General features: G+C 40.6%; 1 protein-coding gene and 1 long non-coding RNA gene across 3 annotated transcripts in view; both read left to right on the plus strand.

The window, feature by feature from the left end:
- The window catches only part of LAMA3 (laminin subunit alpha 3), a 111,764-nt gene extending 109,097 nt beyond the window's left edge, over positions 1-2,667 (plus strand). For both annotated transcript variants that reach the window (XM_084509363.1, XM_084509364.1), the window contains exons 75-77: positions 1,167-1,260; positions 1,632-1,751; positions 1,934-2,667. In XM_084509363.1, coding sequence (XP_084365489.1) covers positions 1,167-1,260; positions 1,632-1,751; positions 1,934-2,079 — 360 coding nt within the window. In that variant the 3' untranslated portion in view covers positions 2,080-2,667. The remainder of the gene's footprint in view (positions 1-1,166; positions 1,261-1,631; positions 1,752-1,933) is intronic.
- Positions 2,668-7,331: 4,664 nt separating this feature from the next.
- Positions 7,332-11,484, plus strand: LOC311432202. Its single transcript, XR_014689890.1, has 2 exons — positions 7,332-7,494; positions 8,301-11,484. It is a non-coding gene; the product is annotated as an uncharacterized lncRNA (long non-coding RNA).
- The last annotated feature ends 2,930 nt before the right edge of the window (positions 11,485-14,414 follow it).

Genomic DNA, 14,414 nt, shown 5'->3' on the forward strand with positions numbered 1-14,414 from the left:
GCGGCTCTGTAACAACGTTCATTATAGAACTTGAGCAGTCTTTTTTTTGTGTTAACACCTTTTACTCTAGTTGACAGGTGTGTCATGGTGGTGATTTTTATCACTTGTATTTTCATAATGTAACAGCTTTAGAATGTATGTTGGACCCCAAAACCATTGTGCTTGCTTCCAGATAGACATCAAATAAAAATACATCTCAGCTCAACAGAACCTGTTGTCTGTCTGGCATGGTTTAAAGGAGCATAAGTCTACCTAGCTTCAGAAAGGGTCAGCTTTGCTCTTTTCTCCCTAGGCATGGCTATCCATTCACGGCCATCCCTAGTGCAGGCCAGCAGCTGACCAGATTAGGGAACTTGTTTTTATTAATTATCTTCTTGTCATTGGTTAGCTTCACCCAGCTCACTGATCTGGTTCAAGACACAGCTAGCACGTGGAAGCAGGGCCATCAATAGCTGGGGAGTCTTTAGGGACAAGATCGACCACTCTTTTCAGCAGTAACTTCGATTCATGCTGGCTGTCAGTGTGGGCAGGATGATAAAAGGTCAAAGGGACACCATCAATCCTGACACTATCAGAGCCTGATAGGAAGGGAGCTCGCTACATCAGACCATTACCAAGTTTGTTGTAACCACCACAGAAAAATAGTCTATTTACAAGGACCGAGGAGCAAGACGTAAGAAAACACAAGCAGATTCTTGTTTGAAATATCACGGTAAATAGTCAAGCTACAAGCTTCTCAAGTGAAATACAAGGAGACCAAAGCTACGTGAAGGGTTGGAGAAACATATTGCCGTGATTCTCCCTGGAGATGCCTAGCGTGTAGGTGACTGCTTTGCAAAAAGGAAAGGGAGGCCTAGTAGGAAAGACTTTGTCTCAGAGAGACTATGTCAAAAGAATTATCATAATTTTGTAAGATTGAGAGGGAATAAGAGACAAAGGTCTTGCTTGTATTCTTGAGAAGTCTGTAATACATCTCCTGGGATTTGATTAGGGAAATTTACTTTCTTCCCAGAGATGATCATTTCTGGAATAGGTATACAATGACTGTGACCCTTAAAAATAGGTGAAACCCAGCCCTCCACAAGTTCAGTAAATTACTAGAAGTACTGTATTTTTCTGTTCCTCATTTCTTTGCCATGGTAACTTAACAGATAACTGTTTTACAGATCATTGCTGCTGGAAATAGTGGTGCTGGAGAATTCCAGACAACAGTCACATCCAGGCAATCTCTGTATAATGGACAGTGGCATACAATTGCAGGTATGTCGTATCACACCAGTTCTTGAGAAACTTGGAAAGAAGGGTGAGTACAAAGCATTGCAGACCCAGATTTTTACTAATCATTTCACTTCTTTTTATTCTGAGAATACTCTTAAGAACAATGTGTTTTGTGTTAATTCAAGGCATTACATTGTTTTTTTGGGCTGCATTTAGCACCAGAGTACCTGCATGTGTCAACCTGACTTTGAATTAAGATAAAATCAATATAAAAAATATTAAAAAAAAAAAAAAGAAAAAAGAAAAAGATAAAGTTAAATTTCAAAACAGATGCTGTCTAAAAAATAGTGCTGTATCTGGCTGGTTCTTCAGTAGAGTTAAGAAAGAGTACTCATATACCTGCTTCTTTGCAGTCTCTCAGAAGGGGAATGCTGTGCAGCTAGATGTAGGCACACAGAGTAACTATACCACTGGACACCCACCCTTTTCTCCTAGACGCCTGCATCAGCCACTCTACTTTGGCAAAATTCCAGGTAATATTATTGCTGCTTTATTTTTTTTTGTGTGTAGCTACTGTTTTTATTCCTTTCTAAAGCAAATGTTTTGTTCATGCTTGCAGTCCTATATCATTCTTCCGTCTTTCGAAAGCCTTGATGTAGTTCATCTTTTAAATAATTTTCATTTTATTAAACTTGATCTTTTTACCTTGTTGTAGCAAATTTGGACACACTGTGGCTTCCAGTTAAAGACTCATTTTTTGGCTGTCTTCGGAATATTAACATCAACAACAAACCTGTCTCCACCAGGAGAATTTCAGAGGTTCATGGTGCAGTGAGTTTGCATGGCTGCCCAGCTACGTAACCGTGCTGTTGCAGTATTTGTACACTCATCGGGTTGGGCCTGCTGAAGAACTCCGTGAATTCATGCAGCGTGAGTCCCACTTCTGCTGATCGCTGGCTCACTGTCATCAGGCTGGTTATTCACAAGAGCTGGTGAGCAAATGCATCCTCTGGATGCGGAGTGCGCCAAAGCAGATTTAAAGTATGGACTTTGATAAACTCCCTATTAAATGTTATTGATTTCCAAGGTAATCCATTGTGTCTTCTGAAATATATGCAGAAAATATAATTGTATATACCCTACTGGGCCAAATTCTGCTCTCACCCACAACAGCATGGAACTAAGTAACTCTGGTGACTTAAGTTCAGAAATTTGCCTTAATGCTGGTCATCTTGAGAGCAAATTTGATCCACTAATATAAAGAATTCTATAAAAACTATAAATATCTTCGGACTGATGAACAGAATGTTTATACAGAAATGTACATTAATGTTAAAAGTAATAATAATATAAATGGAGTTTGAAGCACTTTAAGGAGTGAAACTCTGGGAGTTTGTTACAATGCGAGGAATTCTGGGGCCAAATAAATACAGTATGTTTTTAAAACCATCCATTTTCCTGTTTGGTTATTTCAATCTGGTATTTCTTTGATGTCCTTTTTACAGACAACTCAATCCTGCTTGCTTAACACAAATATTTCTGTAGCTTTACGGAGCTGGTTTGCCTGAATAAGCAGGAGTCCATTATCTCTGCTTATTAGAATTTGGTTGTGTAAAAACCTCAGGGTATTTTTTGTTGTAAGCTTCAGAGCCAGAGAGTTTCCTCCATAGACCTTTTTTTTTTTTTTTTTTTTCCTGATTAAATGAAGACAAGTTAGTTTAGGAACAGCAGCTGCACGTGGCACAGTTAGGTAGTGTGAACTGCAGGACTAAACCTGCAAAACTGTTTTCTTTGGCATTCAAATCTTTGTACCTGATCATGACCCATGGTGCAGTGAGGGGACCGACTTTGCTTTATTTTAATAAATACTTGACTTGGCTTCACCCTCTACTGTCCTTCAACAGCAGCATTTTGATGCTGTTTTATTTTTTTCCCAGTTCACTGATGCCATCCCTTTTTTGTTAAATTAAAACTTTTTCTAAGGCTGGCCACTAGGCGACAGTGATACAAACAAACCTTCCCACCTCTTGTCATGTTTGCTCCCACCTTCCACTGTCGTCTTGCCCCAGGTGCAGCTGATGTCCTCACAGTGTGTGTGGCCTCACAGTACTGCCTGGATTAACAGAAGATCCCAGATCAATAGCCCTTACAGCTGTGCTTGTTAATCCCTTATTAAATTCTTGCAGCTTCAGGTCTTTGGGGTGACAAAAGTGTCAGACAGCTGCTCATGCACAATCTTGCATTGCTTTTTTTTTTTTTCACACCAGCTTTGTATCTTTGTCCATACAGGGGGTTCTCAGTGATGGAGTTACTTCTGTGGAGTGGGATGGGGTGAAAGCATGCCAGGGTTGATGTCTCTGAGGGAGCAGAGGATTGGCACCCACGGGTAAATGCCCTTTCTCTAGAGGTGCTCTGCAAAAACTGCTCCTCCTGTATGGCTGCCTGCAGTTGGGAAGGAACTACCCACATGCCTAGAGGTGGTAGGATTTGGAAATTTTCAGATAGCAATACTTGAATCCTTTCTATACATAATGCCTTTGAAGTAACCCCTGCCTTTGAAGTAGATTGTCAGGTGTACAGGTGACCAAAACTGTGGAAATACACAATTGGTTTACTGGCATGAGCTGGCACTGATAATTTCTGTGTGGAGAAAGGAAGAACTGTTAAACTTTATCAGGATATTTTCTCGTAACATTTCAATGTCTCATGCCCATCAGGCTGCTCACTGAAGCAGATTTTCCCTAGCCCCAAGATAGCCTTTTCCTTCTTCCCTTCCCCCATCAAATAAGCAAATATGGCAAAGATCTTTGCCGCACAGTCTGGAGCCAGTCCTGGACTTCAATTCCTTCCACTTCATTTTATTTTGTCAGAAATATTTTTAATGCTGACAGGAAAGAAATGAAAAATGTATAAAGACTTATGTAAATGTATGTTGTAATAGCTGGTAAGTATTAATTCCAGTACAATCCTAATATATTAAAAATAAAGTTGAAAAGTGCCTCTGATTTTAAGGGTGGTTTGGTGTTTTTTTTTTTTATTTTTTATTTTATTGTTATAAGTAATATTTGCAAGGCTTTCATCATTCCAGTGCTGGCATTTGATTTTTGAAAGAGTATCAAATACACTCAGTACGCTGTGAGTGCATAGCTAAAGAGGCACTTTAACAGACTGATGTTATGGGCTCGTCTGGATCCCAGATCAATTACATAAGGAGAGCAGATTTCCTCTCTAGATTAAACCACATTGATTTTGCTAGTGCCAGGCCCCTCCCTTAGCTGTGTCAAGGGCAAGGGGTTCTTCTCCAGTTAATTTGGATTGGATTTAATAGAAGCGTGTTATCTGGGGGTGGATGACACTAAGTCCAATGAGCTCCCATTTATTATGACTACAAAACACGGCCAGATTATAATGAGAGCTGAAAGCCAGTTAACAGACATAACACTGAGATGTGCAGTCAAATAAAATGAAATAGATCACACGGCAGTCAGGGAAAAAATAGTGCAGTTACTGTAGAAAAAGGTGTGTATATACAAGGAAAAACATTCTTCACTTCACTGCTTATAAATGACACTGTTATTTAAGTCTCTGATTAACAAAAGCTTCCAATTAAGATGTCTTAACAGACTTCCTCTATTTCTCCTTGAAGGCCTGTGCTTTTGCTACTGCAGAGCTCTCGTGTAAATACAGAGCCCTAAGCCCTGCAGTCAGCAGCAATATGAATCGGGGGGATTAATTCTCTTTGGTTTTGCAACCACTTCTTTGGAGTCACCTGTGAGCCATTTCATCTTAGCCCATGCTCCTGCTAGTAGCTTTGCCTCTTCTGGAGTCCTTGGTGAATTATTTGTTGTGTGTGGTTTTTGTTTTTTCCTTTTTTATTTTTTTTTTTAATTTTATTTTTTAAACTCCCCTCTGCTTCCTTTTTGTCCCTCATAAAATTAGTGGAGTAGCCTGGAAAACTTGGTCTCACTGAAATCTCTATAAATGCATTATGGCTTTGTAATGAACTCTTACCGTGCTTTTTGCCTCCTACCATTTTCTTTGTGGTTTCTTCGTTTGAAAAGTTCAGCATCTTTCTCCACTGAGGTAAGGAAATTTAGGGCACAGTGGTCCAGTCTCCTGTAAATCTGTCTGCACTTTCTAAAAATACATTAAATGGATGTCCCTGGCAAAAGGAATTGCTTTATGTTAAAAAGGGATAGGGCCATGATGCAATCTTACAGCTTCACTCGAGGCATTAGGACTGCAAGGCATAAGCACAAAGGAGGTTTGTGTAGCTGGCCCAGACATCCCAAAACTGCAAGAGGCTGGTCACTGCCAGAGCTGCGGTGAAGATGTCTCTTGCTCCTTGAGAAAGATTGAGTGTGATTACACAGGATAAAAAGGCAGTTGGTGGGCATCGTGATCTTTTTTGTCTCTGTTCAGTTGTATTTAAGCTTGGAACAGCGACAGATTTCTGTGTTGTGCGGGAGCCTCTGTCTAAGATCCCTCTCACAGAAGGACTGTGTGCTGGTAAGAATGGATAATTATGTGCACAGGAAGCTCAGTGCTTCATAAATTCGTATGAAAGACAGCTGTCACTATCAGAATTTCAGTCCTGAAAGAACTGCCCAGATCTGGCTGTTGAAGCTTGAAGTGCTAACAAAGAAAACACTTTCCAAGTATACTGAAATAAATGGCTCTGCGTCCAGCTCCTGCAGACAGTTTTAATTAACAACGTGTTCGTAATGGAACGAGCTGCCTGGATGTCATCCTGAGCAAGAGGCTCTAGGTCCTCCTGCCTGAGCCGGGGGTTGGACCAGGCGGCCTCCAGAGCTCCCTCCCAGCCCCAACAGCTCTGTGATGCTGAGCCAAGATCTATCCCTTTGAGACACTACTTTGGGTAGAAGATTTACACTGTTAGGTGACAGCACCGGCCATAAATCTTAATTCTAGACCCTTCTGATTATTTTCTGATGAGAAAATCCATCCGGATCCTGCAGACCTCGGGGGTTAGTAATAAACCATCACCAATTCCTCCAGCTAAGGCAAAGGTATCAACCCATAAAATTTACCTCAGAGCAAAGATGTCAAGTGAGTAATAAGGGTCTAACTGCTCGCTTAAATCAAAGGTAATGTCGTACCCCTGGGGACAGAGTAACCTAGTACAAAGGAAGCTAAAGGCACTCTGGGCAGCTCTCCAAGAAAATACATAGGCATGATCCAAAGTTCAGTAGCTTAATGGAAGGATCTAACCACTTCACAGGACTTTGGTTCATACGCTTTATTAAAACATGCCGAAAACCCTAAATACAGTTTATAAAAATGTGCTCTTAAGTTATTGCCAAGTTTTACAGAGAATTTTTATTGCAGATTAAAAGTTACGTAATAAAGGGCTGGACACGGTCTCCAGAAAACCTGAGATGACCTTTTTTTACATAAATATACGTAAATGTAAACTTCAGATAAATACAAATAGCATTTGCAGCAGCAGGGGTGGAAAGGAGAAGGCCAAGGAAAGAGCCCGTGGTGACTGATGAATACCAGGGGTGAGGGTGGCAGTGATGGGTGGTCTGAGAACATCATCAGTGAGCCAAATCCTCTGAGCACCCACAGAGCCCACATGGCCACTGTCCTCTCCTGTCCTCCCCTCCATCAGAAGCAACCACTTGGGTCCTGCTATGCCTTTACCAGACCCAAAGAAAAGGAAAAATCCACATTTTGCACATAGGAGCGGTAAGTGGTGGGGATCCTGTGACTTTATATTGCCACGCTAAAGGAAGGAAACGTGCCTGTTGCCAAACTACTTGAGAAGATGCGATCACTGAGTCCACGTATATTGCGTTTATCATGAAAGATAAAATGAGTTCAACGTGACGTATACACTCAGAGCAAATCTAATTCAAAACAGACTCCGCAGAAACACTGATGATCATCGTTATTTCATTAAATGGGAGTGAATCAGTTAAATCTTCCAAAGACTGAATGCCATTAAACAGAACAAAGGCCAGGTGCGTGGTTGGTATAAATCAGCATGGCTTTATTGTTCCCTGATTACAGCTGATAGGAGAAAAGCTGTAGTCTTGTTTGTCTGACCTGTTGTTTTCAGATGTTGGGAACACCATGTGTAGATCCTACAGAAAGCAGATTGTTACAAAGAGTCCAATGAAGAATGCTTCGATTTAGTTTCTACGAAAAAAAATATTTTCTATCAGTAGGGAAAAAAAAAAATCAGGAAGGACTCAGGCCATCCTAGAGGCTGGGTGCAAAGAAAAAGACTTCACAGCTAAAGGAGGAAAGGTAAGTGAGGAAAAGCAAGCCTTAATCCTGCTAGGAGAGGACTTACCCCTGCCAAGGGGGATGTCTGTAGGGAAGAAGCTAGCTAGGAACTGTGATACCTAATAGCTTCACTGGACCATTTTGGGCTGTGTGGTGGCAGCGAGGAGCCCAGCTGCTGCTCCCTTCCAGCCCGAGGCTCAGTGCTGCCCTGCCAGGCAGCTGATGTCCTCCCCGTGAACCTACAAATCTCTGCACAGGGAACGCAGAAAAAGGGTAGGACAGGCCCAGTCTATGGCAGGAAGGAAAACAGCACGAAGCTACCACTCCTAGCCCCTTTTATTTCGCACTCTGGCCCTTCTCCTTTTGTTTGTTGTACGTTGTATTTTGGAAGGGAACATCTGGACTCTCGCAACAGCAGCTGCAATTTGCATGCATATAGCAGATAATTAAACACGTGTCTATCTGCAGCTGCAAACAGCAATTAGTCATAAGAGAGCTTTTCACGCCCCTTTCTCCTTTTCTTCTGTTTCCCTCTGAGTGCCCTCTTGAGCACGCATCTCTGAGAGGCACTGAGAGCTTTATGCTTGTGAACACAGTTGTATGGCTGAGCTTCAACCCCGTAACACAGCAGTGACCAGGATGAACTTCCTCCGAGACACCACCTTCTAGTAGAAACTACTCTCCGTGTAAGATGTGCTACAAGCAACCAGGCACCTGTGTCTGCCTCCCTACTAGGTTTTGTTCCTAGTTGCACCTTTCAGCTCTGAGGAAGCCAAATGTTATTTCTGACTGCTAATGGCTTCTCTGCCTGACCTTTGCCTCTGCAGACAGCCATGGCAAAAGCTGAGATCTCCACTCCCTGCAGCTGTGAAGAAGCCCTAAAACTTCTACTCCAGACCCACGAAGGGCATACTTTAAAACTATCACATCGAGTAAATATATGTATCCTATGCCGGTCTTATGAGCTATAAGAGTCCCCTGGCAACAGAGCCAAGGAGAGCATTTTGTCACCTAGCAGAGGTGGCATAGGTGTCCTCATTTCTCTTGTAACAGAGTCAGATTCTCCAGACAGGTAAAACAGATGTTGCTCTGTGTCAAGAGACACAGCTTAGAGTCAAACTTCTGGTTCAAGGAAAACCCAAGACTGCGTTGCATATTCCTGGATTTTACCCTCTGGCATCATATCTTTTAATTTATCCGTGTGCTAAAATGTAATACAGTAATAGGGCAGGCACAAGTAGGAGAAGAAAGGGCTGGAGTATGATCAAAGGGATGGACCACTGTGCCTTGAGCAATGATTAGATATGGAATGGCTTCATAATCCCTGGACAACAGGGATTACTCCATGTGGCCCTTCGTGTTTGCTACCCGATCAAGGCTTTTGTTGAAGTGGGCGTCTCACACCGACATGATGACCCTGCTGGAGGATTCCTGCACGTGTTGGAAACGATGTTCTTGGGTAACATTTCCATGGATTGACTTGTGTGTGTTAACAGTAAGCAGGCATTCCCAACTTTGATAAATTCACGCTATATAAAGTATAAATTCACACTATAAGTTCCTGAAGCTGCAGTTATATTTTTATTCAGGCCCAAGAGACCTGGTTGAAAACAAGTTTGCTTTTCATATAGATTAAATGAAGTCTCCTGTGTTTCAGTGGGGAATGCTAATATAGTTTTTTTGTGAATGGCCTATAACAAACAGCAATGCAGAAAACAAGCCTGGCTGGCACCACCAAGCACTGTCACATGCACCTGCAATTCAGGCACAGCTATGCTTATGGGAGCACATTCCACCACCAAATCCAGAGAAAAATGTTAAGGCTTTTACTGTTAGCATAGGTGAACTCATTATTTTTGATTTGGGGTCCACGGAAAGTTCAACAATACTTGATTTTAAGCAAGTAGAATGGCCAGACATGGACCTGTGTGTATCTGAGACTTTCCAGTAGCATTGGGACTGGCTATGTAACATCTGCCTAAATAATAAGGCCCACATCGTTTGTTACCATAATAGTAATGTTTATGGTTACTCATCTCACAATTTCAGCTACATAAAAGTTGGATATCTAACTCCAGGCTCTGTAATCAGCCTACTCTATGCTTTCTATAACCAGCGGAGGGGGGTTAGTTATTCCCTAACAGAAGCACACCCATACATCATCTTGACCATAAGCTGTAAGAGGACATGGCAGCAGCCAACTCAGCTCCAAGTTCCCAAGGCACCATCTGGAATAGCAGCAAGAAACCCACGGAACAAATTCCCTGAAGATGAATGCAGCACTTGATTACAGTCCTATGGACTAATTAGACTGCCTTACGACCTAGCTTTACAAAAGCCATCGTACAGAGTTGTCAACAGGCCTCACCGAAAAAAGGAACAAGCCAGAGGGAATTATCTCCTGCTTCCAATTACAGGGAAGATATGTCATTATAACTGCTTTTGTCACCCATCCTTTTCAGAACTGAGTTACCCAGATACAGCATGGTTAGCTCCTGGCATCTCCGTATTACGATACTCTGACTCATCGTGATGATAGTACGGCGCTTGGATCCATGGCAGTAGATCTGCCAGCATCTCTCCACCTGCTTAGCTTTCAGTGTCTTGGTGATAACTGGAAGAAATCTCTATTGAACTCGCTGTTTTCATGATGAGCCAGGCACACTGGTGGGTTCATATGCATCTTATCCATTTCTACCTTACACCAAAGAGATTCATATATATGAACTGTTTTTTCTGTGCTTTATATGGTTCGAAGCTTGAACCTAGGGCAATGTAGGACGAACCCCAAGTGAAAGGCATATAAAATAAAGAGATGTGAGATAGAAGCGTATTTATTTGTGCTTACAACCCTCAAAAAATAGGTAAGTGAAACTGTTAATAAAATAGAAGGAATAGAAGGAAAAAGGGAGGAACTCTTGGTAAATGAACTGCAGCAGAAAGAAAAAGAGCATTGGAGAAAAATGCTAATGGAATGAAAAATGGGAGAGTGCACTGAGAAAATAAAAGATGATTTCTCCTTGTGCTATGTCTGGAAGAGGAACTCTGAAGAAATGGCCTGCAGTAAAAGCACAGCTTTTCTCACTGTATTATCCTGTTATTGCTGTGCATAACTCATAATGGCTGAAATTACACAACTCAATTGAAGATGCTTACGTGGTACGTAGCTCTCAGCTTCATGAAACCCTGTTGGTAGGACAATAAATAGTGAGTCAATACAGAAAAATTCACCTGATGTGTGGTTTTAAAAGGCACGGTGCTGTTTAAGGGCAGGAATGCTTTCAGAATCCAAACACACTTATTTTAAAAAAAGAGGGCTATTAGATTTGTCATCCTGCAGTTATTTCCATAGGAACTTTGATGCATGGTAAGATTTGTAAGTCGCTCCTGCGATTATCATTAGATGCACACAGAATCTCGGCTTGCCATTTCCCGTCATCTGCAATGCAGCCTTTCACTCGTTGGGCAAATGCTGTCTGCCACGTCTGATAGCGGGAACAAGTTCTGATAGGCACTGTTCAGGAGAATGTTTAATTCTCAAGAGCATTTCCTAATTCACATACCTGGACTGCCGAGTGCCCCAATAAAAACATGTTACAAAACAGTTGGACAGAGCGTGCATTCCAAAAAAATGGCATAGGTTTCCAAAAGTGGAAAAGTGGGAAAACCTACTGGTGAGCATTAACATTATTTATTTTGGAGAACTGAACCTTATAACTGTATGCTGCTGCTTATTTCATTAAGTACCAGGAGGTACCGTACATTCTTGGTTCTGCTTAATTTCCTTTTTGGAGCTGTCAATTCATATCCTAGCCAGTCAAACATCAGCTACCGGTTTCTTAAACTGCATTTTAAATTAAATGTCAGCTATGGAAAATAATGTCATCAAATTACAAATACATACTTTTAATGTCTGCTTTATAATTTTACACGTCAAAATGTGAAGAATGTTGTATGGACTCGACCAAACACTTATGACTATGGAACAACTACTAGAATAAAGATGACATAAGCATAAGGATCTGTCTAGCTGTTGCCTCTAGATAATCCTGTAGCCTGAGTGAATATAAATATACATAAGGCTTGAATACACTCGTAATAGAAGATGATCCTTTCAAGTTTATAAAGATAGACGAGATGACTTTCCTTACATCCTCTAAATTAAATGGCACAATTAGTTATATTGCTTAGAGTGCAGCAAAAGTGTTCAGACCAAAGCACAAGTTTCACAGATGAGAAGCTAGCATCCAGAAATAAAAACTTCGATGTCTGGGGTAGCATCTGTCTCTCAATATGTTTTTTAGGCTTCTTTTCTGTCTTATGATATATGCTGCAGATCATACTGCTTCTTTTAAAAGCCACTTGCTATGTCTGTGTGTGCAAGCCTCAGAGAAGAGTTTTGTAAAGAACAGAGCACTATGTTCCAGGAGACAGGATTAAACTCCGAAAACATAAGGAACTGAAATAATCAGGGACAGAGATATCAGTAGCTACCACAGCATATATGCAGGGGAAGAAGCTCACCATCTTTGTAGGCATATACACTGCTGACAGGGCTGCTCAAACAAAAATAATTTGTGTGGTCTATTCCAGTTACAGAAAGTCAAGATGCTTTAGTCTGAGGTGGTTGTAGACTGCTGAATGCTGTGGTGTAGCATAGCCACCAATGTCAATGCACAGACAGGTGCAGATTTATTGTACACCTACAAACCTATATCAACAAGAAACTGTGAAAATGGGACAAGGAAATCTGCGTGGAAATTACTGCTTGCAACTTTTACTAATGTCAGGAGATTCATGGTTTTACCACAGCTGATTCGAGCCTTCCTCTCCTTCTCAAGTTGAGCTCTTGGTGCCTTTCACACCCAAACAGCAGCCCATCTCTCTTTCATGCCTTCCTTTCTCTTTACTTCAAGTACTGATCATTGCAGTTGTGACTACCTTTCATGAAAAAGACCCAGACAATTAACCTGAACATAGGAAATAGCAAACCGTCTACATAATCCCGTGTTTTGTGTCACAAAAATCCTGTCAATGGGGTCTACTGATTTTTTTTTGTCACTAGAATTTTTAACAAAATATTTCCCACTCTCAGAAAGATGAGGTACAAGGAGTGCAGGTTTCAAAACTGAAGAACAAACCTTAAGACCAACATGGCACAAAATAAAACCTCTGTAATCCAGTACTGGACAATCTATTTTTCTAGATTGTCCAGTGATTGTGAAACTTAAGTTTCACTAGTTAAGTGAACTTAACTAAGTGTTAAGATGCTGCATATAAAATACATATAATGCCAAAAGTTCCAAATGAAAGTAGAAAAGTAAGAATGTTTTTGACGAGTAATCTTTACATAATCTCATTTCAAACGGCATTATACATCAAGCTGTGTGACACCTGTGAGAAAATATTTACTGCTAAACTAGTAAAAGGAAAATATACCTTAGCAAGATATTATATTTGTTCCATTCTGAACATTTGAAAATATCTATTTCAAATATATTGAAAATATCTATTATAACCATTCTACAAGGGTTTCTGATTATTTTAAATTATGAGGACCAGGAGGGAGCACTAACATGAAGGGTGTCTACTAAAGCTGTTATGTTTGCCACAGGTTATCTGTGGCCTTGCTGACTACTCACTGTTCATCATAAGCTTGGAAGTACAAAGGCACATCCTCAGTAACTGGGCAAATGGTTTGTTCATGAATACTATAATAATATACATAGAGCTAGAAATGTATATGCATATACAGATGAATATATAGAGCTAAATCCTTCTCAGATGCATCAGGTCTTTAAAATGGCTTCATGCGCGCACCAAGAAAAAAAAATGTAGGAAAAAAAAAAAAAAAGAAAGAGTAAAACTAGAGGGAATCTCCAAAGCAGATCAGCAAGAGTATTTGAGGTTTAAAATACATGGCCTGCTCCTGAAAGGTCAAAGTGAATGGGGTTATGTGTTGTTATTTGTTCTACAATGTGAACTATTAATAGGGACCCAAACAAGATCCCATAGGATAAAAACAAGTGTATTATGTGGGACAAATAGTGTTTATATACTCCTGTTTGGGCAAGATGGCCTACCTCACTCCCTCACACACGAAGCCATTGAGCTCACTGGTTTCAATTTGCTGTTATCCCTCTCTTTCTGTAACTAAGATGCAATCAATTGTTTTCACTGCTCACTGAAACAAGAAGAAGTGGGAAATTTGCAGACTCTCCATAGTGAAAATATTTTAAGGACATTTAGGCAAAGATTTGTCTATTATGATCTAGAGGAATTCATCCTGACTCCCCAGAAAGGACAGGACTAGAACTAGCTCAGTTCTGGCAATCACTTCTTGCTTTGCATTTCACACTCACTGGCCATACAATTAGGTTAAGCACATATTTTTGCAATCAAATGACCTCTGTAAGAGATTATTCTTCTAAAAGTAAAACATTCTAAATTGGCTCTTAAAAATTCAAGTAGGATGATGATTGTTTTGTGTGGAAGCTTTTCCAATTAATTTTCACTGAGCAGGCCAGCATGTGGCTGCCGCCTGAGCAGAGCAGCTGCTAGTCTTTAATAGTTTTGCATTGCTTTGTTTTCTCTGAAACTCTGCGTGCATATGTTTGGCCATTAGCAAGTTCTGAAGAAAAAAAAAAAACACAACAAACCACCACCACCGAAGTGCTGTGTCATTTAGCATGCTTTATATAGCAAAAATTGCACACCTTCATATGCCTGAGTAAAAATAACTGTGTCTCTGCCTGTGAATTTATCCCGTTATGTGACTGAGTGTATACTGGGTCCAGAGCAATTATACGTGTAGATAAAACCAAACATTATTAAATATAACCAAAATATTTTAAAAAGCCATTGGAAGAGATCAGCACCAGGTAAGAATACTTAGAAATTGTTTTACTTGCTCTGTTTCACCTTTCACTTTCCTTTTAGAC

The sequence above is a fragment of the Aythya ferina genome (assembly GCF_964211825.1).
Source record: "Aythya ferina genome assembly, chromosome: 2".
Classification (NCBI taxonomy): domain Eukaryota; kingdom Metazoa; phylum Chordata; class Aves; order Anseriformes; family Anatidae; genus Aythya; species Aythya ferina.